At 40.0% G+C, this 26,416-nt stretch overlaps 2 protein-coding genes and 1 pseudogene across 2 annotated transcripts in view; 1 reads left to right on the top strand and 2 right to left on the bottom strand.

Moving 5' to 3' along the window:
- The window catches only part of WWC2 (WW and C2 domain containing 2), a 105,012-nt gene extending 88,944 nt beyond the window's left edge, over positions 1–16,068 (top strand). Inside the window, exons 19-23 of the mRNA XM_054823622.1 lie at positions 826–990; positions 4,164–4,256; positions 5,354–5,596; positions 11,277–11,404; positions 13,393–16,068. Coding sequence (XP_054679597.1) covers positions 826–990; positions 4,164–4,256; positions 5,354–5,596; positions 11,277–11,404; positions 13,393–13,459 — 696 coding nt within the window. The 3' untranslated portion in view covers positions 13,460–16,068. The remainder of the gene's footprint in view (positions 1–825; positions 991–4,163; positions 4,257–5,353; positions 5,597–11,276; positions 11,405–13,392) is intronic.
- Positions 9,539–17,616, bottom strand: LOC129205672 (claudin-22-like; annotated as a pseudogene).
- A 1,254-nt stretch (positions 17,617–18,870) lies between these two features.
- LOC129205673 (putative claudin-24) lies at positions 18,871–19,524 on the bottom strand. Its single transcript, XM_054823626.1, has one exon. The coding sequence runs from the start codon at positions 19,522–19,524 to the stop codon at positions 18,871–18,873; it is 654 nt and encodes a 217-aa protein (XP_054679601.1).
- Positions 19,525–26,416: the final 6,892 nt, after the last annotated feature.

The following is a 26,416-nucleotide window of genomic DNA, read 5'->3' as shown; positions in this document are numbered from 1 at the left end:
AGATCCTCTCAGGGTTACGGTTGTGCAATTTAGGTCATTGTATTTATCACCTCCACATTGAAAACCACGAATCTCATTAAATTACCCGAGCTGAAGAAAATACCCCAGTGCACATCAGTATCATCAGATGTGCCAGCTGCTGCGGGGCCTGTTCTGGCCGGGCTGTCGAGATGATTGCTGTGTGTAAGAAGAGGCTGTGTCACCTGCAGCTCCCTGAGGCATATGTGGGGCAACTGCAGTAGGCAGCAGGCCTTGCTGGGGGATGGCAGCCAGCGCCGTCTTTTCCCTGGGTTCGTGAGGTGGGTGCAGCTTTTCAGATTGGCGTAAAACAGCCCCGCTGCTGGGACTCGGGGGATGTACAACAGGACGTCTGGAAGAACCTGGGCGACGTAACTTGCCCAGCTGCCCCTTTCAGTGTGCATAGGCACCCTCTCTAGCATGGCAGAACCTTGCTGTTCTGCAAATGCAGAGCAAAATAAATATAAATGCGCAATAATAATAATGTCTGCAAATGGCAAAGTAAAATATTTGTTGTGCCATGGTTGCATCAGACCATCTGCAGGGCAGCAAAGGCCTTTCTGCAAAAGCTTTGGTTTTACTGGATACAAAGAGTGCCTTCAAAAACTCCACGCACACAGTTAAACGTGTTGGGAATTTTGTTTACTTTGCATAACTTCTCTGTATGTGCAAGATGCTTTTTGCTGCTGGGTTTTTTCCATCTGCTGCAAGGTAACAAGAATGCTTGTAAAATCCAAAAGCACAAAAGCTATGTACTGACACGTGTCTGGATATAGTAGTTCTTATAAACTAAATTTCTTTCCATAGGTTGATAAAGAGACTAACACTGAGGAATCAGTTAACGAGAATGCAGCAGTCCGACCCAAGGACAGAGCCAGCTGGAGCTCAAGACAGCGTCCTTTTGTCAGGAACAGCATGATAGTGCGCTCACAAACCTTCTCTCCAGGCGAGCGGAACCAATACATCTGTAGGGTAAGAGGAAAAACACTTGGAATGAAGAGCTATTAACTAAAGAGTCGTTTAACTTGTTGGGAATGATGCATTAATGACAGTTGAGTCATGCACCACATGCACCAATTTTCCCTGCAAGAGGCAGAGCCTGTGCTTTCTCTAGGTTCTTTCTTTCCCTAACTGACCTGATGCATAGTAGAATTGACTTTCAGCAGAGTTGCATACTCTTGCAAAACACCTTCACCAGGGCAAAAATACATTCTATTGGAGAGAAGTAACACAGATTCCTGTGCTGGCTGTCTGCAAAAGGCGTGTTTCACTGCATGTCAGCAACTACAGCTCTCACACAGCAAAATAATTTGTGAAAACGTAGAATAGACTTCACTGTAAACTGCCATTGCATTACCATATTTTAATAATGTAGCCATTTAAGGGTAACAGTGCGGAAAGAGCTCACTCATCAATTTTAAATCTCACTTTGTATCTCAACTGGTTTTAAACTTGGGCGGCCCAAATCCTGCTGTAATTACATCTTTGAAAGACGTGTGAGCGCTGCCTAGGGGCTGAGTTTTAAACATGGCTTTGGCAACAAAGTTCTCCAGTCTCTCTAGATCTATGGTAGCAGGGGAAAAAAAAAAAGGTTTAAATTATCAGCCCCATTGCTGCTAAACTAACTGTGAAAATCATGTGTTTAAAAATTTAAGCATGGATTACCAGCTTTATAGATTTTAATTACAGACACCCTAGAAAAGGCAGTTTGGTTTGGTCTTTAGTTTTTACAAGTATGACTTTTAAAAAAACATGTATGCCTTAATTCTTCTCCAGTTCAGTTAGAGGTGGTTGCCTTAATCATTTGGGAACATTAAAGTTGATCACTTCTCTGTGATTATCATTGGCTTAAAAACAAAATAAATCTATAGTTAGTATCTACATACTTAAATAATTATTCCATCTACCCTCCAGAATCAGCAGATCGTTTTGTAACAATTTTTACATAATTTGGATAGATTATTGGCTGAATGCAGAACCTAGCCTTTGCCTTAATTCATGTACACTGGAAATTAGTTGTATTAGCAAAAAAGCATAGCCTTAGCTTACTGCCTGTGGAGGTCTTCGACAGGAAGTAACGCTAGTTGCTGTGATAGTTTAGTTAGTATAAACTCCTGAGGTTTTTGCATGTGGAAAAGTACTGGGCTTTTGTAGCTTTGAACATTGCTACATACCTGCTGCCACAAGCCAGAATCTAAAAAAGCATAGCTTGAATAAACTGTTCTCTTTCTCATTATGTGCAGTATTTCCTGGAAGCAAAGTCGCCTAGGAAAAACCCACATTTGCACAGATGAATCTTTTGCAGCTTCAGAAATACTGTGTGGAGAGGGCTGAACAATGTGGGTCTCCCCAGTCCTAGTCCTCCGCTTGCACCACAAGCAAGTCCAGCCTTGCGTGTTTGTGGTGCTGTACTATAGGAAAGCATCTGTTGCTACACTCTGGCTAACTGCCTGCTGCTCTCTTCTCAGAAGAGATGGCCTAGCTTTTGGAAAGCACCTACTCTCATATGATGATACAGCAAACACAAAGATTTTTGAGGCCCAAAATCTGTTGGCGCCTTTGAAAATATCCCTTGAAAAGTGCTGTCATGGTTTAACCCCAGACATTAACTGAGCACCATGCAGCTGCTCGCTCACCCTCTCCCCCCAGCAAGGAGATGGGGAGGAGAATGGGGGGGAAAAAAACCACCATTGTGAGTTGAGATAAAGACAGTTTAATAGGATAACAAAGGAAGACAGTAATCATAATAGTAATAATAATAATTGTATATATAAAACAAGTGATGCACAAATGCAATCGCTCACCACCTGTGGAAGGGAAAAACAAAACCCGGTGCCCAGTCTGTTTCCAAGCAGCAGTCCTGCCTCCCAGCTAGCTTCCCCCAAGTCATATCCAGAGCATGATGTCATATGGCAGGGAATATCCCTTTGGCCAGTCTGGGTCAGCTGTCCTGGCTGTGCTCTCCCAGCTTCTTGGGCACCTGGCAGGGCGTGGGAAGCTGAAAAGTCCTTAACTTAGTGTAGACACTACAACTACCTAGCAACAACTAAAAACATCAGTTTGTTACCAACATTATTCTCATCCTAAATCCAAAACACAGCACTATACCAGCTACTAGAAAGAAAAATAATGATGTGAGCCAAAACCAGGACAAGTGCTTAGAACATTGGTGATGACAGCCACCTGGGCATAGCCATGGGTGAGCTCCTGGTAGTGGCTCCATGGTGAAAAGAGAGATTTGTGTCTCGAGAGGTGTATTCATATTGCAAGAGGTTGTATTTCTCATCCCCAACTCCCAGTCAGTCCTGTGTAAGCATGCTTCAGGGCTCTGGCTTTGGTTATTGAAATGTTAGCAGAATGATTCTTTTTGTCTGTCCTTTTCTGAAGAGGTGAAATAAATATCCTGCAGAGAGAGGCTTCTGTTTTCTTTGAAGGTTACCACTACGCATGCTGATGCATCTAATGATCAGTCTGCACTGATGTATGTGGAACTAATGCTATAATTAAGAAGAAACTACTGCCAAGCTGTGGTACATATTTTTGAGAAGAAGGAAGTGCTTCTGAAGGAAGCTGTAGGCACACCTATACTTGTTACAAATAATAACACCACAAAAATATCATTTGTTGGACAGCTGCATGTCTACAGTAATTTACCTTCCCTGCAGTAAATCTGTTAAAAGCCTGCCCCAGGTAAATGAAATCCATAGTTTATAATGTGCAGTCATAGCCAAGCCAGACAGTGATTTGGCAGGACTTAATAACCATAGTTACCTTCCTTGCATTCCTAAAGAGTCTACTTACTATTCAGTCAGTCAGATCAATGATGCCCTGTCCCTGGAAACATTCAAGGTCAGGTTGGATGAGGCTCTGAGCAAACCTGACCTAGTTGAAGATGTCCCTGCCCATGGCAGGGGCGTTGGACTAGATGACCTTTAAAGGTCCCTTCCAACACAAACCATTCTGTGGTTCTATGAATGGTTGTCTTGGTTTAGGAATAGAATTGTATTCTAGTTGAAAAAGTTTTTACTTTATACTAAGAATGACCTACACATATATCAACACTGAGGTTTTCTGACTAGTTATATCAAGACAGATGTATTTGTATATGAAGATGCTTTATGTCTCTGTTATGTACATTTTCACAGTTGAATCGAAGTGACAGCGACAGCTCAACGCTAGCCAAAAAGTCTCTGTTTGTGAGAAATGCCACAGAACGGCGGAGCCTAAGAGTTAAACGGGTATGTGCTACATTACCTGGACGTGGTTTAAAACAAAGTATGTGGAGAGAGAGAATGACAAACAACTTAAGCCATATGCTTTATTTCAAGTATATCAGCAAAAGCAATGCAAGTACCACTTGTTAGACCTGTAGTTTCAGGTTGAAATCAACACAGTGGTCTCAGTCCTATGTCTTCCCCCACCAAAAAACCTGAAGGTGTTCTAGTTGTGGCCGATGCCAGCAGCAAGACGCTGGTGCTCAGCATCGTGGCATTGAACTTCAGCGCGTTACTGTCAGAGGGATCTGGGTTAAAGAACCCAGATGCTACAAAGTGACCAAGGTGGCTTTTGCTGCACAAAAAGCAACACCAGCAACATATCTTGAGCAAATTTTGGTGGAAATTTCAAGGATTCAGATGTTCTTTTAAAGAGGATTTACTCTTCTAGGAGTGTTTGAGTAGCAAAAGGATTGAAGGACAAGAGTAAGATTGTATTTCTCTTGCATGGAGTTCATTCTTATATAAGTTGAGAGACTTAGGTTTTAATATGGATCGTAACTAAAAAAACACTTCTGCAGAAGGATTGTTTCCAGGTAGCAGGATTACATTTGGCACATGAAAGAAATACTGATTATTCTGTGATGGCTTCTCCTGCCTGACTTACTCATGTGAAAAGTCACTGTGAAAGGACAGTAAATAATGTGAAATATACTAAAGAAATGCATGTTTACAGAGTTCATAGCTATGTGTTTGCTTAGGCCTTGAAAAAGCAAATGTTTATAAAAATAAATAATGTAGTTGAAATCTATGGGGAAGTCTGAGTAGTGCTGATCTCCTTGCATTGTGTTGCCCTGGGCATTGGAACATTTTTGTGGTTTTTAAACCTGTAAATATATCATTGTACACCTGGCTGGAGAAGTTTTTGCATTTATTTTTAGCTAGTGACTGAAGAAAAATTCCAGAATAGATGAATTTTTGGACTTCGGATCTTATCAGAGCAGCTTTCTGCTAAAGAAAAACAAAAAAATATTTGACCTTTTCTGACTGTATTATGTCAAACCCCACATTAGCCTCTGTAGATACTAATCTTTTATTGTTCCGTCTCCCAAATGCTTCAGCCTGTTTGCCAACCAATCATGCGAAGAGCTACACAAGAGTGCCCCATCCGCACTTCTCTTGACTTGGAGCTGGACCTCCAGGCATCACGCACTAGACAGAATCGTCTGAATGATGAGCTTCAGGCCTTGCGGGATCTGAAACGAAAGCTTGAGGAAATGAAAGGCAGAGGAGAGACAGACCTTCCCCTGTGTGTGCTAGAGGATGAACGATTCCAGAAACTCTTGAAACAAGCTGAAAAACAGGTATGAGCAGCATACAGATAATGTGTGAAAGAATATGCTTATGCCCCTACCTCTTCTATAAATTTGTTAAAGAATTCAGTCTATCATGTTAAAAACTTTCACAGAAGCTTACATTCTACCTCTGAATTATATAGTGTAAACCATATTTCTTTATTAGTCAATACTACAGCATTTAAACCTAGAATGTGAGGTGGTATTTTTCTAGTGCCCTCTAAATACTTCAGTAATTCAGAGGAAAAACTCTATTATTTGAAGAAATAGTTGTGGTTGGTGTAGTAAAATAGCATTTACTTCAAAGTTAATTTAAAATTCTCATGTCCCAGCTGTACTTCTACAGATGTGCATATGCTTTTTGTCCTTCAGCATGAGGTGATTTGCAGTCTGCGCAGAACTTGTAGCCAAAAGATCTTTGTAAGAGGTAAAGAGAGGCAAGGACCATTACTTACAGTGGTAGGGCTGTGTGGAAACGGCAGTACTTCTGCTGTGGCTTATTTCCTTATGCAGGACACAATTGTTCTAGTTTTGGCAAAGAAAAGCCAAATTCTGTTCTGTGTGTGATGGTCTCTAAAACAAGTGTATATTCACTGTCTCCAAACGGCCATAAGATAAGATGGGATGCCCTCATGTGGATAAAATACAAGAAACAGGATAGCAGGAGCGAGAGGCAACAGTGACAAGCTGGAACACTGAAAATTCCAACAAGATGCATGAATAAATTGGATGTTGTGGCGGTTTTGTTCAGTTTTGGGGAGGTTGGGTTTTTTTAAATTGTGAGGGTGATCAAACACAGGAATAGGGGCCCAACCTCCATGGTTGGAGATACTCAGAACCTAACTGGACAAGACCCTGAGTACCCAGCTCTAGCTTCATAGAGTCATAGGATGGTTTGGGTTGGAAGGGACCTTAAAGACCATCTAGTTCCAACCCCCCTGCTGCAGGCAGGGACACCCTCCACTAGACCACGTTGCCCAAAGCCTCATCCAACCTGGTCTTAAACACTTCCAGGGAGGGGACATCCACAACCTCTCTGGGCAACCTGTTCCAGTGCCTCACCACTCTAACAGTAAAGAATTTCTTCCTAACACCTAATCTAAATTGACCCTCCTTCAGCTTAAACCCATTACCCCTTGTCCTGTCACTACACTCCCTGATAAACAGTCCCTCACCAGCTTTCCTGTAGGCCCCCTTCAGAAACTGGTAAGCTGCAATTAGATCTCCCCGGAGCCTTCTTTTCTCCAGGCTGCAGGAGGTTAGAGCAGATGCCCTCTGGAGCCTCCTTCCCATCTATATCTGTCACTGTACATCAGGTATCAATGAGGGGAGGTTGCTAGTGACATCCAGGAGAGATTTGTACTCTTCTGATATTTATGGTTGATAGACATGAGTGTTTTGATGACACCAAGTTATTCAGAGTCACAAAAATGGAAAGCAGTTTTAACAAGGTGCAGAGGACCTCCTGATATGTAAGCAACAGTTGTTTGGGTGGTTTTGTTTTTTAAAAAAGCTAAATGTCAGTATACAGCCTCGTGTAGAGGAGAGAAGGGATGATCCTCGTATTTATGTGTACAGAGCTGAACTCTGAATTAGATGTTAGGAATTAGATGCTCTGGATAGAAGAAACAAAACCATCACAGCAGTCAGCAGATGTCAAAAAGCGAATAAGACAGGAATTACTAAGAAAAGAAATTGGAACAAAAACAAATCATGGGTTTATGATATAAATACATGTTATGCCTGTAACTTAAACATTGTTTAGTTCTGGTTCCTCTTCTTAAAGTGGATAATGAAACTACAGAGGGTTGACAAGGATGGTCAAAGGAGGAAACAGCTTCCATGTTAGCAGTGGCTAAGTAGCTACAACTGAAGTCCATAAAACCATGAGTGAGGTGGAAGAGAGCAATTAATCATTGTCTTTTATAATACAGGAAGTAGGGAATTGAAGAGGTGGCAGGTTAAATGCAAACATAGCACAACGTTTAGAAACTGTAAAAATGTTTTCCACAGAACACTGAGTGCTGCAAGTTTGCATAGGTTCAAAAAGCAGTTAGATACATTCATGGAAGAAAAATCCATCAGAGGTCATTAACCATAATGATATCACTTACTTTGAGAAGTCCTTGACCATCTGATAGCTCAGGAAACAAAACTTTTTCCTAGTGTGTTCTGTTTATGCCCTGTTCTGTCCTCTCTATCTTCCTGTCTCTCTTTCCTTGGCATGGTGGCGTTCTAAAATTGCTATAAAATATTACCCAAGTTTAGGCTGAGCACTGACAAGTGTTGTGAAAAACCCTTGGACGAAATGGGATGAGACAGGACAACATTTAAACATCACACAGTGTAACTGTGTGGGGTTTTTACCACACAAATTCATTGTATGAATTTGGTCTTTCTAAGTTTTAACCTGTAAAAGTAGTGGGCTATATAATAGAGGCATAGCTAAATTTATTTAGAAGTTAATAGTTTCTATTCTGCATCCAGCATTAGATATAAACGTTAATTTTTAATTGTTTATTTAATTTAAAACTACACCAAATCTAAAGCTATTCCCACTGGAGTATGTCTCTGCAACATTTTACATTATAAATCCTTCGGATTTGTGCTTTCTTATTTCAGCTGTTTCTTTCAAGGCAGTAGATAGGTTTGTCATATTTTATATCTCTGATGTCAGTGATCAACACCATGATATACACTGCGATGAGGAATAAGGGTAATAATATATGTTCCTAAAATATATGCAGGCTGCAACACAACATGTAAGTCCTCTTTTCCAAGCTAAAAGAACAATGATCACAGCCTGTCCACCTCTTTTGAAGAGTGCTTACGAAGTTTCTAGAAATATTTTTACCCTTAAAATCATTGCCACCTTCCCCTGTGGAGCTGAACAACCCAGAGAATGCTGTACTCTGCTGTCAGTGTTTCCTTTTGGGTTAGCAAAACACAGCAGCCTAGAGAACATTGTCATAGATTATTTTTTAGATCCTGCAGGCATTATAATGGTGCAGACTAATGCAGCAGCTGGAAGTGCCAGAGAAATTGAGAGTCTCAAGTGAAAAATGAAACCGCAGATGTGGGGGATGTTGAAAATCAGTGGCTGCTTGCTAGCACACAGTTACTCTGCTTAAAGCCAAATACGCAGACTCCGTACCTTCCCTTCCTACCACACCTTCCTACGTACAGCAAGTACGTAAAGCCCGCTGATACCTGCGCATCAGAAAACAGTAGGTGATTCTGTGCACCAGAAGCATTTTCTCTTGTTTAGATTGCATTTTTGTGCAGTATTTCAAAGTTTGAGTCTTAAATCATCATACAACTAAGTTTTCAGATATGTACTGTCTGTCCTCTGAAGTACTTTGGCTTTGTGTACGTCCAAAAAAGATTCCTGTGAATATCTGTAAAGATCTTTATTTCTTTTCAGTACATCTTCTCTGTAGAGGTAATCTGTAATTATGTCATTAATACCACAAATATGTCCTTGTTCAGTGTGTTGGGGTTTAGCACAGTTACCAGCTTTTCTTTAGAGTCACTTTCATTCTTCTATACAAAAACTACAGAAGAACAAGACAGGAATTAGTGTTTCAGCTTTAATTTTGATAGTGTTTCTTCTTTATCTCATGCTTAAGCCAAGCGCAGATTCAGAGATTCCTATCTGACACTTATTTTTGGCACTTACTGAATGTATGGCCAATGTATTAGTGTACTTTTCTGCATTTTATATAGATGGGAGGATTCACTGTCTTTGTAGATCACTCAAGAAACATGAAGTAAATATAAACCTGGTCATGTATGTACCTTATCACGTGCATACTCGTAGAGACATTGGGCTGAAATCAAAGTTTCTCTTGAGACCATCCTGAAAAAAAATAAAAGGATTATAAAAATGTAAAAGGAGTACATGGTAATAGTGTTAAAACAAATAAGTCATCTATGCTGCTAACCTGAAATGCAGCAGTCAGAAGAATCTCATGTATAGCTAGGGAAAAGATAAAATTAAGAAATTTTGAAATATTGTATGTTTAGTGCTTTGATGATAAATATTAACTAGGGGAGCTGATAAACATTATGGCCAGTGACATATGTAAAATTAATACATTCCTAGTTGTAGATTGCAAATCTATGTTCTCTAATAACAAAAAAAATATTTATAGGTTAATTTCATTTTAAAATATCATAGCTATTTTGGATTTGGGGACTGAAGAAGTTAACAGCAGTACAAGCTGACTGGATTTTGAGTGAGTTTTTGAAAGAGTGGTGCTCTTTCATGTAAAACACTTTCATATAAACCAGTAGACAAAGGGTACCACTATCCTGCTGTGAACAGATTTCTATAAATACCTGCTATGAAACTGATAGTATGGACTAACTTTTTGAATTTGTTTTGTTGTTTGGGAGTCTGCTGGGCTAAATTCAGACCTGGAGACGTGAACTCCTAAGTTACAAACTAACTGTGTTTTAATTTGAGGTAACAGAACAGCATTTTCAAGTCCCAGTGCCTAAAACTAAGCATCAAAAATTGTTTAAGAACATGAACTGCTTCGATTAAATCTTGATGGCTGGCAAAATTCAAAATGCAGTAAATAACACTTGTCTGACAGTCCCTGCAGTCTAGAAGTGCACAGATGAGGTGGCATTGCCTGTGCCATGCACCCCACACAGGATAGGGGTGATAGTGTATGTGCTATGGGACTCATCTGCATATGAATGGTAGCTGTTTTTCTAAGAAATCCAGGTGACTGCCCACCTAAAAAGAGCTGCTGTTCAAATTATTGGGCATTCAGAAACTCTTGATAAAGCTTTTTAAAAAAAAAAAAAACAAAACACAACTCTTAGTAGCAGTCTATGGCCAAAATGGCGGGTGGTACAGCTGCGCAATTGTCCTGTTGATGCAGCAGAGCTTGGAAAAGACATCTGTAATAGAGTACTTCCGTACCTCAGTATTGCTGGCTCTAACTTACTGGTGGGTTTGTAGCTGCTTAACAATGGTCATGTCAAGAAAGATCCTTGATCTCTCATTACTACTGGTGTTCTGTTCACTCGCCTTGGCTTTTACACTGCTGCAATGCAAATGAAAGAGGCGAGTCCCACGCGAAAAACAAATGTCATGTCATGAATAAAAGCACAAGAGTTCATAAATATGAACTTTGCTAACAAGGTCAACAAAACTTGAAAGTGTATTTTGAGAGCACACCTTTGCTATTTTTTTTTTTGTCTGTCATTTTAGATTAGGTATAGGCAGCTTTCCTGAGAGCTTTCATTAGGAGATACAAGTATTTTACATGGGAAAAGAATCGCTGTCTCCCTGTTCTAAAAAGATATTTGGATAGACATTTGTTCATGCAAATTTGGTATTTTCTAACTATAGCCCTAAAATATCTCATCAAACTTTATAACACGTAATAGCCACCTGCGATGGCATGGGATTTGCTTTATTTATTTTTTTAGGAAAACCTCTGCTGTCTTACTTTGTGCCCCTGACTGAGGCTTGTGATGTCAGTCTTTTGTCTTGCTGACCCTTTGTATAGAGATTTTCATAGAAAGCATAGAATCATTTAGGTTGGAAAAGACTTTGAAGATCACTAAGTCCAACCGTAAACCTAACACTGCCAAGTGTTGAATGTCATGTCTTTGAAATGAGTAGTTGTTCACTATTAGCATAACACAGTTGTTTTTTCCCCACTTACAGGCTGAACAGTCAAAAGAAGAACAGAAACAAGGTTTAAGTGCTGAGAAATTGATGAGGAAAGCTTCTAAGGATGTATGCCGGTTACGGGAGCAGAGCCAGAAAGTGCCACTGCAGGTGCAGTCTTTCAGGTATGGCCTGATCTGCTTTTCATGCTCTTTTTAACACAGTGAAGTAACATGAATTATTTCTAAATATAATCAGATGTGCCCTGTAACAGCGGTTAAAAATCCACACGCCTTTGAATTGCAAGAAACATCATACATTTCTAACAGAGCTCAAAGTTGGAGTTTCAAAGGACCGGGCCTCTGTAACTTACTCATGTGGCAGAAGTGGCAGCTGCATGGTGGTGGTGAGGAAGCAGAGTGAAAAGCGTCAGACCACTACATGGCATCTGCTGTGGGCAAACGTGTGTGACCATTGCCATGGCTCACCTCATCCACTGCAGATTGACAGCAGGCTTTAAGTAATAGGATCTTTTCTGGCGATGGCAGGTACCTAAAGCAAATAGCTCCTCGGGAGAACAACAGTATACATCTCATCAGGAAGCTGATTAACCCCTACTTGTGCCTTGCTCAATGCTTATTATTATTAAAGGGAGACCTTGAATCCCTCCTCCTTTTTGTTTCTGTCCTCCTTTTGGTTGTGGGAACAACCGATTACATGGAGCAATTAATCAAGTGTTCTTGCTTAGCATAAGCCAGAATGAACACTTTCTATCTCCAACCTTAGTCCTAACTGGTTTGAATTCCTAAAAGGCTGGGCAGTAGGTTACAGGCTAGCAGCCCAAAGGCCACACTTCTGTACAAAAATAAATATAAAACTGTTGATTAAAAAATACGATGTTTACTCTTCCACATAGAAGCAGTACTGCAAGCTTATTTAATCTGTTTTGTCACTAACATGCGTTTTTAAAGTTTGATTTCTGAATTCCTGTAGAGGAAACTTAAGTTAGCTGTTAATACGTGTGAGGATTTTTTCCCTTTTTTAACCTATTGTGAGCAGTTTGAGAAGTCCGTAAGCCCAGAAGGGCCTGTGAGGCAGATGTTGCAAACCCCAACTGCAAGTGATGCAGAATCAAAGCAAGAGAGAAAGGAAAGGGGTACCTCAGCAAAGAAGCAATACAGCTGAGTTGTTTATCTTCAGTATGAAATTCAGAGTGTCTTCAAACAGTTTTCACTTTCTGTGCAAGTCTGGAGAAAGTTTTGGTCAGTGCTGGTCATTTAACAGTCACCACAGACAGACTGCTACACCAGTTTACAGGAACAAGTAGTGGCACTCAAGACGTCGTTCCCCTGCAAGAAGGGTATCATAAGACTCCATTCTCCTTGATCTTCTAATCACCACAAAATTAGCCGAGGAATCCAGTTTACTGTTTCTGATGGGAACTCAAGTCTCACCAGTCAAAAACATGGTTTAGTCGACTAGACAAAGAGTTGCCTCCTAAGGCTGAATTGTACTAAGGCTAGCTGTGCTTGTTACCGTACTATAGCCTCACAGACTAATCCCACAAAGGCATTTTTGAAGCTCTCAAGAAGAATGACTCTTCTGAGCTTTAATTTTTAAGCCCCCAATATTTTTAATCTGCTTTTTAGGCTGCTGGCAAACAAGCTTGTGTAAACTTGTTATGCTTCAGTAACCTCTCAGTTCATAGGAGACAGAAATGGTACAGCACAGGGGAAGCAACTAGAGAATGGGTTGACAATTCTGCTTCTCTGAGTCTTGCCCAGACCCAATTATTTTTTTTTTTCCTTTCCCTTTTCCCAAGTCAGGATAAAATGTTTTGCCTTTTACATCTCCCCACTGAAATATCATCATAGGAAATTCAGTGACTAGATCAATATGTCAGTCCCATCATTGGCGTTATTAATGAAATACTGATTTTTTTTTTTTTCAAAATTGGATCTGCTTTTTACATAAATCTGCCTAAGAAGGGAAGTATGTCAGAATGCTCTGGCAACCGCATCTGTTGTAAATAAATTCACTGTGTATTTTCCTCACTGTATATTTTCCAAACCCGTATTTTAAAGAACTACGCTGTAACACTGGCAACTGTACAGCAGATGACATTGGAGTCATGCCATAAATAGTAAAATAACAACTTGTTTTCTAATTTCAGGGAGAAGATTGCATACTTCACAAGAGCAAAGATCAGTATACCAGCCCTTCCAGCTGATGATGTATAATTATGCATTTTTATTGAAGTGTTTTTCCACTTGCTCATCTCTTTTCAGATGAACTTTGTAGTTCCAGTGACCTGCTTTTGAAGATCTTCTATTTTACATTCACTATTGATATGTTTATTTGTAAAATAGAGTGAATTGAATTGTTGTATGCTTAAAAAATGGCAAAAAACCCCAACAACCAGAAAACCAAAGTAGATTAATTTTGGTATACTGATGCTGATTTTGTACAGTTTGTATGTATTGCATGTGTTTTTATTTTGTAAAGATGGAACAAAGGAACAAAGGCAGTACTAAGCATGTATCCTGTTGAACCGCACTGTGTTGAGAAATATTACGTTCAACAGATGATTATCTTTTCACTATTTTCATGTGAGCAGACTGTGAAGATGGCTGTTTTGCCATGCAATATTTTTGTACAAGAGTGTGACTTTTATAGTTTAAAGTTAACCACAAGCGTAAGCTCCCTTCCAAAACATCAAGGCTGCCTCACAACAGCTGCTAATTAGATTCATCACCCACATTGGAATTTTGTTTCCAAAACCAAATTTCTTCTGGTTTTGTTTTTTTAATACTTTGTAGGAAGAGACAGAGTTCAGAGTTTAGTTTTGTGAATGTACAGTACTTTAACCTGCACTAAAAGGTTTCTTGCATCTGCAGAAGAGTGAGAAAGGCAAGGCAGACAAGTAACCCTAAAAACTTATTATAATGACACTACCACAAGGGGCAGCTGCTTTCTGAACTAGAAGCTGAATCAAATTCATAATACCAACATTGACATGGGAATAGTTATATCCACTGTACACTTATAACGCAGAGAAACTCTCATTTTTTCTTTTGTCCTAGAGGCTGTCTTATTGCCAACTAGGAATACATAAAAGTGTGTGTTAGGTTTACAGATAGAAAAATGTTTTCATTCAAGTATTTGCACCAAGAGAAAAATCTGTCACATACTAACTTGGTAAAGTAAACCCTTTTTGAAAAAGAAAAGTTCCTGACTTGAGGTCTTCACCTATTTCAGTACAATAAATAACATTATTTTAAAAAATACACAGTTGACCTGTTATGCAATTGAGGGTGCACAAGTTTAATAAATAGATATGAATGGCATGTTTCAAATTTGTCTTATGTGACACATCCTGCTAGGAAGCAGCATCAACTTGGATTCATTGTGTAAGAAATCCAGAACATAAGACGTAGGTGTTTAAGCAGCCCAGTCTTGGGAGAGCAGTTGAGGTCTGACCTTCTGCAAGTACTGTGTAAGTAGGTGGATACTGCAGCTAACACAATTATTTCATTTTCTACTTAATATGTTGCACTCAGATATATTTAATTCATTGGCTAACATTTTTTTCCCCAAAGAACAAGCCACATATGCATGGACTTCATCTTTCATAAAGGCTATAATTACTTGGTGAGAAAATGGAAGCAAATATAACCACAATATGGTAGCAGCTGTCTCAAATTCAAAGTGACAGTTCTGTGAGGAGAGAGGTCTGTGTAACACCCAAGGGTTTCCTTCTGCACAAATACATCAGTTCACTTAAATGTATAGCGAAACATGCTATTTTGGGCAAGATGACTGACTGAACATCCTTTACGAATGCCCCATTTGTTTTATATTTCTTGGGTTTGACATAACATTCATGTTCGAAAGGTCAATTTTAAAAAAAAAAACAAATCTGGAATTATTTAATGTAGAGGTGAAATGAAGGTTGACAATTTCAACTTCTCAATTATATAAGTTGTTTGTAGAATGATGTTTAGAGGTGTACGTTATGATTTTTCTTTTATTTATTTACAGTCTTATTTATGTTCTGCTTAATATAGTTCAGTTCTGGCCATAAAAATATTTGACATTAAGGATGCTATTGTGAAAAATATTTAAAGCTGTCTAAATTCTTGCCAGATTAGCTGTTTCTCCTCACATACTGAGTAATTTTCAAAAAAAGTATCGTCTGATTTGTAAGTGTGAGGTGAGGTCAAAAATTAAAGTATTTCCTGACTTTAGTTTGCAGAACTCATTTTTAAATAACTTAAACATATTCATGCTTCTCGTTTTCCAAATTGGTAAAAGTAGAACATATTTATAGGCAGCTTTAACACTTCTGGATTTGGAGTTTTGGGGGTTTTTTTACTAATTCAGATTATTCACACTTGAAACTCAATAGAATAAGCTACAACAATACATACAAGTAAACCCCCATCAGTTTAAAGTTATAAATATTACTCTTGAAGTGGAATTTACTCTGCACAGCAGGGTGTAATGAATGTAATTAGTTCTATTTCCAGGTACCAATCTCACTGCAGTTGCATATATAAAAATTTAAGTATTACTGGTACAAGACTATTTAGCCAAATGAGCAAAGTTTAGCAGAAATCATAATAGAACACAAATCAAATAATTTTAAGGTTTTTTTTTACTATTGCTATGTTTATACTGTATTAAATATCAAATGCTCAGGACTGAACTAAGTATTTAATCAGGTTATATTCAGAATGTGTTTCTGTTCTAATTTTGTCTGTAAGAGTATGCAAATGCATCACATAGATTAACTTGTCTCTGCACTTTCCATGTGTTTCAGTGATTGGAAAATACATTTTTTAACAAAGCTCTTTTCTAGACCAGTGTTTTAATTCTTTTATTGCTGTTCTATGTCTTTATGTGCTCTTTGTGGAAACAGATGGCTGCTACAGCTTTTGTCACTGTAAAATCATCACAATTTATAGAAAGTCCACATCAATCACTGACAAGTCTTAGGATAAGTTCTATAGAAAGTGATTCATGTACTTGAAGTTAGTTCTTTACATTCATTAAGTAAAAACTGCAATAGCAATGAACATGGTCAGCTCTGCACTGGGCAACATCCCATTATTATTCAGAAATACTGCCTTTCCTTAGAGATTATGCAGGGATACATTCAGTCATATATTCACACACACGCGTGCACGATGGAGAATCTGGTATGACACAACATTATGCCTGAAAACATTTTGTTTACACTAGTGTAAGTCAGTCAGTGATACAGGTCCAGGGGATGTCATTCAGGGTTGTACTGTATTAGGGTTTTGTAATGCCGGTTGAACTGGCACTACAACTGCTGCAGAACTTAAACTAATACTGTTTTTGTAAAAAAGACATTGTTTAAAGCAGCCCCAGTAGGAGTTCTGCCATTTAAGAGATGGTCAATTCTCTATGCATGCCTAGAGATGAAAGATTTTTTTATACTCACTTACTTATCCTAAGAAAAAACAAACAAACAAAAAAATCACACTACAAAACCAAAATCTGCAATTGATCAGATTTTGGAGAAATACAGTGGTGACTCAGATCTCCATAGCTCATCAATTAGTGTAATTAAAATTGACGGTAAGTAGTGACTAAAGGAACTATTTAGTAAGAAACAATGCCTCCCCCCAATCTTGTGAACAGTAACCTGTCTGTACAGTAAACCTTTCTTACTGTAATGGAAGAGTAAGAAGTCTGAAAAACCTGATATCTACCCTTTTTAAAGTCTTCTACTTCCAATTTCCGGATGTTGATGGGTGTCTTGCATATCTGCCATTGCATACTGCTCTGGTAATTGATGGTCAGATGATAAGCAGATAGTGGAGAGCAGTAGAGATCCTCCTAGAATTATAAAAAAATCCACCAAACCAACCACTGAACAGTACATCCCCTATTTCCCATCTGGGCACAATCTCTGGGAGGTCTTTATCCCAAAATTCCTGGATTATCGTACGGGCAACCCAAGAAACAGGGACTAAGGCCAGAACACCAGACATACACAGGAGTATTCCTCCAAGTAGTAACAGCTGTTTCTTTAGCTTCTGCTCTGTATTCTCCATCTTTAGGCAGTCTAAACCAATACTAGAGATTACAAGGCTCAGAAGTCCTAGTCCATTTGATGTAGATACTAAAATCCTGGAAATATTGAATTCTAGAGGCAAAGCTAGAAAAGAATCAAAATCTTTACACTGTGTTCCTCCTATGTCTTGGACTATACAGGTTTGCCAGAGTCCCATGGTCCAAAGCTCCAGTACGTTTAAGTTGAGAATTTTTCCAGTCTGGTAAATAGTTACAGGTACCAGTTAAAATCCATCCTAGTACAGACAACAGAAATCCAACTAACTAGCCTGTGGCTGTAGACCAAGTTCATTTTTAAGCAGTCACAGAAGTTCTAACCTCGCTTTTGCAGTCTCTATGCTGCTCAATTCTTTATCATTGTGAACAAAACCAAAAGGTAAAACAATGCTTTATAAAGCATGAAATACTCCTTCCCCTCCCGCTTTGTGGTGCCAGGTGCCACGTGTGGTGTTTGGGGGACTGGGAGGCAGGGTGATAAACCAGTCGCTGAAGGGAGTGGCCACAGCAGGGCTCACCTTTTGTTAGTTTTGGGTTTGGCTTTTTTTTTTTTTTTTTTTTTTTTTTTTTTTAAGAAAAGCATATCCTTTGCTTTCCATCAATCTGCTAACACATTACAGCAGTTCTGCTAGTTTTGGCATCTCACAGTTTGCTTTAGAATTTAAGTTTTAATACATTCCTACTGCCAGCAAGTGAAGATGTCCACTTTGTGGTCAGTTAAAGATCATTTGCTTAAAGGTCACAGCACCATGTTGTTCTGACTGTGGAAGTGAACAGAGCTTAAGGAGCCTTTGATAGGATGCATTATGCCTCAATACCTGTCTTGGAAGAAGACAGTGCAAGTATTTTTTAAAGCAGCATTTCTCAGCCTGGTTTTGGTGCATAAAGAATGCAGGAGCCAGAAACGCTTAGAATAACTTGTATGGGCAGCTTAATGTGCTAGACTGGGAAAACACAGCTGCTTGGGTACAAAGCACCCGCCCCACAACACCCCATGCACAAAGAGACATCTGCAAGGCTTGCTAGACTTTTCAGAAATCTACAGTTTTCTTAGCATAACGCTTCCCAAGCACAGAGAAAAACAGTTTGATGCAATGCATGTATTTAGACTGTTTAGGATGTGAAAACTCTCGAGTTTGTACATCACTGTATTAGGCAAGTGGAAAATTGCAACAGGGAGTCAAGCTTTGAGGCTCATTTAATTGGTTACATATGAAAAGGAAGCATATTTTGGTTAAAAGCCAAGCTGTAAGAGAACATGCATATTCATTTTCAGGATTTTACAGCGCAGTTGAGAAAGCAAAAGCACCTTTTCTGCGCACTCTATGAAAACTTCAGCCTTCTGCTGTGCAACAAAGTTTTAAACAGTTCTGCAGGTGAGAAAACATGCCACCTTCCAATACCAGTTATGGAGAAAACAGACATAAGTTTAGGAAATCAGCTAGGTAACAAAGAGTCCTTTGAATTACTACTGGAACAAGCTTCTGGCTTGCACTAGGGTTTTGAAAAGGACAGGGCAGTCTTTCTGTTCCGCTTAAACCCTTCCATTTTAAGGCCTAGTTTCAGTTTCCAAGTGTTGACACTGATCTTGCTGTTCTGCTACTGCATAATGGACCGAAGATAGATGGACTTCAGTTGAACAGACCGTGCAATTAAGTAGGGATCCTCCTAATATAAGACAAAATCCAGCAAGCCAGCCAACAAATAACGCTTCCCCAAAGTCCCACCTGGGAACAATATCTGGTATATTCTCATCCCAGAATTCCTGGACTGTGGAATGAGCAACCCAGGAAACTGGGACAATAGCTGTAATCCCCGACATCCAGAAGAGCATTCCTCCAAACAGCAACAGCCGTTTCTTTTGTTCCTGTTGTCTTTCACCAATTTTCAAGCAGTCCAACCCAAATCCTGAGAGCAAGAGTCCCAAAAGCCCCAATCCATTGGAAAAAAACATCAAAATCCTAGAAATCCTGAGCTCTGGAGGCAAAGCTAGGAAAGAATCGAAGTCCTTGCACTGCATTCCCCCTTCTTCCTGGACAACACAAGCTTGCCAGAGTCCCATGGTCCAGATCTCCAGTTCGTTCAGTTCCAAATTAAGATTTTTCCACTGGGGTAAGTAGGTCGTGAGACAGGACAGGACCCATCCCAACAGAGAGAACAGCATGCCACTGAACTGCATCATTGGTCGGTAGACCAAGGCCATTATAAGAGCGAAGCCCTAAAAGCTTGAGGAGGAAGGTCTCCCCAGCAGTTCTGCTACCTTGAGTGATAGTGGAAGCTATGATGATTTTAGTTCTCTGCTGCCCAAATATAAGCCCTTGCTATTAACCCTTTGTAGGCTCTGAAACACTTTTTTGTTCTTCCCAAATATAAAGTTTCACATAAAGGACGAAGGACTTCACTAAACCATGAGTTAGGCTTTCCGATAAGGATTTGATCTGTTACCTTCCAATTTGCTTGGTAAAATTATATCCCAATGCCTGATGATTACAAGCCTGAGGATGAACAAAGAGGGCTCTATGACCCCTCACCCTAAAACACAACAGAAATCTTTGTGCTTCAATACGGATTAATTAGATTTTAAGTGGTGATAAAAAGTCAGCTCTGTGTGCAACAGGACTTCATTGTAATAGCTAAATTTGAGATTTCAGGGATGTAAATCAAGGCCTTGTAAAGAAAGGTAGACTGTTTGCCCATAATCTTTATTCTTAGACTTCCTCAACATACATAATGGCTTATCTTCCCCTGCCCTGTTTTATGTCCCCAGCACTGTAAAAGACGCTTTGTAAAAGATCCTTATGTTTCACATTTTCTACATTCATTTCTTTTAAAATGGGCTTTGTTTTGACCGACTCTTAAGGGGAAAAGGAGACGGGTATGGTGAAAGTACCATAGAAAATGAAATCCTAGACATCCCTCCACCATAATGAACCCAGGCAGATCATCAGCCAGTGTAAACTTTACCTGCCCCGGGACTTCAGCAACACCATGGTAGCAGCTTACACCAGCTCAGTGTCACCTTTCCTAGAGCCCATGTCCCAGATGGCACAGAGCGTATACGCTTAGTGTCTAACAACATTTGGCGCTCAATGCTCCCAGGCCAGGAATGCCTAGTACCTTTCTGATCAAAGCAAGATACCATTATGCCATACCCCATTAGGAACCCCTGCTTTTTTCTTGCTCTCATGTCAGCTACACTTGTGCTTGTCTGCAGGGTCAGCAAGGAGAAGGTTTATCTGCTATTCCTCCCCACAGATGTAACAGCACAGCCTGTATGGGAAGGAGCTGAGCAGCATGAACACAGGCACATGTGTATAACCCAGAGATGTTTTCCAGTCTTTCTTGACTTCATTTCCTAGATGCAATAATGTACCCATCTGCATATTTTATTTCTCAGCTACTCAAAATGGGTTATCAGGTGATGGAAAAACGTAACACTGCTTTTGAAGGTTTCCAAAATCCTGAAAGGTATCATTAAGAAATTTCACTATGAGAAGATCTCCTCTTCCTCATTTCTGTATTGAGTCTTAATTTCTAACCCTTGTGTTTTTCCTGTCACAAGCTACGAAGAGCCAACACAAGGAAAGATGATCCATTTCCCTTTGCTGGTGCACCAGCCCAGTCCAATGGCTTACACCTGGTCAAAAAGTTACCATGCGCAAGAGTGGAGTCACCAAGGATATTACTGACAACACTGGGATGCAAGCAAAGCTCTAACTTTGCCTATCCACTAGGCAAAAGAAGAAAAAAGACCAACCCTGCATTCATTCAAACTCCAGATTGTATTTTCAGATTTGGCGGTGTTGTTTCTCTCCCCTTTCTCAGTTCAGAGCAAGAATGCTAGTTCTGGAAACCTTCGCAACATTCAATGAGAAACTCCATAATGTCATTTGAATAAGTTTTCAGATAAACAACTACACTTCAGGAGTGCTTCTGCTCATTCACGGGCTACATGCTTATTTGACTTTAAAATCATGGTTACTGCCAGACTGCTACTGGAAGCCTGCTGTGCTTCTCTTGTCTGCGAAGATTTAACATTTTCTTCTCTGCTTTTAATTCCAACAGTGTGAGAGCACAAGGTCAGGCATGCAAAGTCCATTCATTTTGCTAATGTTGACCACAGCTGGAGCAGTATTTCAGCCTTTAAATTTTAGCAATCAGAAGCATTCAGACCACTGCATCAGTAAGATCTGCCAATTAAGTTCTGCAACTCACTATTAACCATGCACTAACTTCAAGCAAAGCTGCCTTATACTATCCTGTGCAAGATTATAAAAGAATCCTTGTTCTTCCAGTTGGGGGAATAGGTAAGACTTGCCTTGTCACCAGGATAGTAACAAGGTCTGAATTGCCTTTACCTGGAACTTACTGATCTTATGAAAATCTCAGGAAACCCATGAACAAAAAGAGATCTTCCAGCTGCACTGAGATACATAAGTTCTTGGATCAGTAACTGCCTTAGTCCCATCTCCCTTGTCCTTCTTTTACACTTTTCCTCCCCACTGTTCTTTCTTTCTCTCATATCTAAAAAGTCTCATTCCCAGAATAAGTTTATTTTGGTAGACTTGTGCCTACACAGAAGGTAAGATGCCAGAGTTACTGCAAAGCCTCAGGGCTAGGATTGGGCTCCCATCAGTTTCTGCCCTACTGCTCAGAGCAATATGAAACATAAACCCAGGGTGCCCTGTTATATTGCAGTGACAAAACACATCTGCTGACATCTGCACAGCTTGAAACAACAGATCATCTCAAGAGGTTTCAGTGGAGATAGCCACTGCCCCCCAAGCCGGTGGGGCAGGGAAGCTGCCTGCCAGGGACCTCCGGAGCCAGCCAGTGCCACAGGGCCCACACACAGGCAAGTTGCTCCAGGACAACTCTGCCCCTTCTCCTTCCCCTTCTCGCCTTGCCAGCCTCTGCAGCAGGGACTGTGCTCATCTAACACAAGCTTGTCAAGAAGAAAAGGAAGAGTGGGTCCAGCTATCACTGACCAGTGTGCTTTCAGGTAAGGAAGGTGAGGATGAATTTAGAGCGGGTTTTGACTGGGTTTAGAGCATTTATTATTTTTTTTCCCCCCTATAGACTTGAAAGCCTGATGTACGTAACATTCAGGAATACCATCCTACAGAGGCTTAAGCATCTAAAAACCATCTCGGCATATGAGGAACTGAGCTGCAGAGAAGAGAGATGTCTGGTCGCTTTGCCAGTGCCTGCCTCATGCAGGAGCCAGCAGAGGCTCTCTGGGGCATCAGCCCCGCTGAAGCCAGGCTCTTGCCACAGACACACAGTTTGGTACATCTTACACTTGCTGCTCTTGCCGTGTCACTGTTGCAGCAGCCAGTTCTGTGAGGCATTGAGCTTTCGTACCGCTCATTACAGACGATGCCTGTGAAGAATATAGCACAGGCCACAATCAGGTTCCTACAGTTTCAGTAATACTGTTTAAAGCACTGGAGATCACATCATTCATTCAAACTAACTCCAAGCATCATTTTGCAAACTGATTTTGACTAGACTAAAGCAGAATGAGGGTGGTCAGCATGCATATCATTTTATGCAGTTAAGTGCATTAAATTTTTACTCCCCATAAAACCATTTCAGGCTGAACATAAGGATTCTTATTGCAAGTAATAGATATTTTCTTTAAAAGTTTTAGTACTACACTAACTCTTCTGGGAACCTCCATGGCCAGAGATAGACACACTAATACTTTAGCCCCTGCAAAGAGTATTCAGGAATTGTTGTCTTTACACAGCTCTGCAGCCCACGCAATTACCCAAATGTTTTATGTTCAGCATAAGCAGAAAGAACTATCAGGTGCAGCACTTTGGGAGCTGATTAGGCAATTTAATCCCACAAAAGCAGTCAGTGTATTATAAGATACTGACTCTTTCCTATACTTTCAGTTCCTTCGTAAGGCGTAAGCATGTTCATGTTGTGAGCTTGTTTATTGTCCTCCAGCAGTCCAAAAGCCTGCTTGTTCGTGGGGTACAGTTGTCTCCAATAATGTTCCCCAGACACTACCATTATTTTTGCTAATCTGAAAATAGTCATGGAGTTCCCCAAATATTTTTTGTTGCTCATTTAAATACCTATTATTTTCATGAATCATTCAAAGGTCTCTCTTATCTTTAGATTCCCATCTTATAGATACATATGCAAAAGATGGAAATAAGAGCCAGTGTATAGATTTTCTATAACTGAATCTTAGTTACAGCCAGTAAAACATAGCTGCTGTCAGAAGTTGGCACGGTAGTGTCTTCAGCATCTTATAAGAGAGTTAATTCATTCAGCTTAGCAGTCATTTGCTTTCCGCTTTATTCCCTGAACTGGAAGTTGTGGGAGTTCGCATTTTCTTACCCAGTTAAGAACCCATTTCTTTGTGATGCTGGAGCACCTTTTGGTTTTGCATATCCAATGTGCCCTTCAATGAAGCCAATACAAACATCAAGCAAAGAACACAGCTCACACTGCTGTCCGTATTGACTAACTCTAGTCTGTATTTAAGTGAAGTTTGACAAAAATAATGATTTGTATTGGTAAATCGTAAATTTCAGGGTGCTTCAGAGAACATCACAGTAGGGAGAGGTTGACTTCTCCCTGAATAGTTATCTGTGTGTCTCCAGCCACTGAGAGTCATAAACTTTGCAACAGAGCAATAGCAGGTACATTCTGGCCTGCTAATGAAGTGGACTGATCTGAATTTTATTTATTACTAAAGTTGTTATGGTTCTTCTGTTTGACTGCCTCCTTGTTTCCCCCATTGAAATTACAGTACCAAGTTAGACACAGCCTCAGTTAGAGCTGGAAGGGTCGATGTAGCGCTCATGTGAGAAGTCCAGTGAATCAAATGGACACAACATCCACAAATACTCCAGTGTACAAGTGGCACTGGTTGTCATATACCTCGTGGAACCCTAGTGCGATCCACAGCAGCAAATCTTAATTATGGGCACTTGGAGGCCATTGTGAAAGCAGGGAAGAGAGGCAGTATGGAAAGGGGTATGCTGGTGATGAAGATAATGACAATTTCCATTTTGGGGGGGGGGGGGGGGGGGAAGATTAACTTTTAAACACATATACACAGTTAGCTCATGGTGTCATTACACTTTCATAAAACATCTAACTCAATATTTAGAGGTGATGATTTATGAGACTACGTTATTTGTTCCTGTAGATAGTGCCACTCAATGAATGCTAGGACATTGCTAAAGCAAAGTCGTCACAAACAATTGAGTATTCTGTGGAGAAGTTACAGCAGAAGGTGACAGCCCAGCAGAGATGAAGCAAATCATCACAAAGGCCACATCATCTCTTCTGATCAACCCTCCCCAACACAGGCAGAGAATACACCCCAGTAGCACAGCCACTGCTGATGATTCTACACTGCTGGTGCACCAGGTGCAGAGAGCAAGGGAAAGTTGGGGTGAGGACTCAGCGAGCGCATGCCACCTCAGCACCTTCAGAAGAGCCAGGAAGGGGCTGCAGAACCTTCTCACGTGGGAAGAAGGCACAGCCATTGCTGGCCCTCTGAATAGCACCTCCCTCTTCAAATGGGCATATTCCCAGCTTTTCAGTATTGCAAGGACTGCCCAACCCTGCATACCTTCTTCCCTCTTTAAAAAACTGGATGTAATTCATTAAACAACTTTAAGAAGGGCCTATTACATATGCAAAAGAAATGTACTTCTGGGATTGAAAGACCTTGCTAACAGTTTCACTTCTTTAAGATTAATCAAAAACTTGAAATAAGATGTCATGCAAAATTAATGGCAGCTGGACAAGATCTAGAAGGGAAATGCACTGAAAGAGTTAAGCACAGCAAGGTGAAACTGCCTATTTCTGCTTTAGGGACTTATTCAAAAGATTGAAATGAGAGAGGGTAAATTTGCCATCATTATACTGGAAGAATAAAGAATGCTCTAAGGCTCAGTACTTCAACGTTTGCAGAAACTTTTCCATCACCGTCCCAATCCAGACTTCAAAGTGAGGGTTGACTGGGTTAGAAAATTAGCCTTATTCTTCAGGGAACTATATTTGATGTACTGTCAATACAGGAGATTACTGTAAGTATGAAAACTCATGTCACTTGAACAGTGATTGGAATGTGATTTCCTTGAATGACGGAAGTCTAAGAAATTAATTTCTGAGCTGTGAAATATGTAGGCTTCTTTATCATTATCCATCTCTTATTATGAGATTCTGGTTTAATAGAGTGTTACACATATTTCAATAATGCTCTTCATTTAACACCTGCAAACAATTATTATAATAAGCTTTCTCTCATTCCTTAAGATGCATTTCTTATTATCAGTAAACTTATGAGAAATTATTTGTAGTACCCAGTTGAACCTACATGGGGAATTGTTATTGCCTGACAATAGGGATTACAAAGATAATATGGACTCATTAACCGTAAGTTAGAAGACTGCCACATACCTTTTAACATCAAGCTAGCCAGAGTGTGAAATGAGCTGTGAGAATTTCTAACAAGTGAAGGAAGTGAGGGGCACCTGTGGCCTTCTGCTTATCTGCCATAACTGAGATTCAGGAGAGAAGGGAGAAAAAGATGCTGAACAAATTTTTGGTAGTAATTTGAAATATGGTTGTTCTTCAGATTTTAGTGGGTTAAACTGTTTTAGTGTTTTACCTTTTAAGGTGCAGGAAGCTAGGAGATGCAGAAAGGGGAGGTCTTTCCTAGGAAGCAACTGTTCTAACATTACAGATCTTTTTGGCCACCAGAAAAAGGTTTTCTTCCCTCCCAGGATTTAAACATCCCCACCTCCTCCACTTAAAAAAAAAAAAATCTAAGCAGGCTTATAGTTTAAAGAGTTCATGACATCCTGTCATTAACAAAATTAAACCATTAACATTTGTCAGTACTAGTTAAAACTTAAATATACACCTTACTGTCATCTTCTGTCATATTCATCCCCACCCCTTCTCTCTACTCCCTCTCACCTTCCCTACTTTACATCATAAAAGCTAAAAGGCCTCTATCTATTCAGGTTCCTTAAGGGGGGCAGCAAGGAGGGAGTCAAGTAGAGATGCCTATGGCTACTCCTGAGGAAGGGGTAGGTGCAGGGAGGGAAAGAGGA

This window comes from Grus americana, chromosome 4 (assembly GCF_028858705.1).
Source record: "Grus americana isolate bGruAme1 chromosome 4, bGruAme1.mat, whole genome shotgun sequence".
Classification (NCBI taxonomy): Eukaryota; Metazoa; Chordata; class Aves; order Gruiformes; family Gruidae; genus Grus; species Grus americana.
This window is presented reverse-complemented; position numbering and strand designations above follow the sequence as displayed.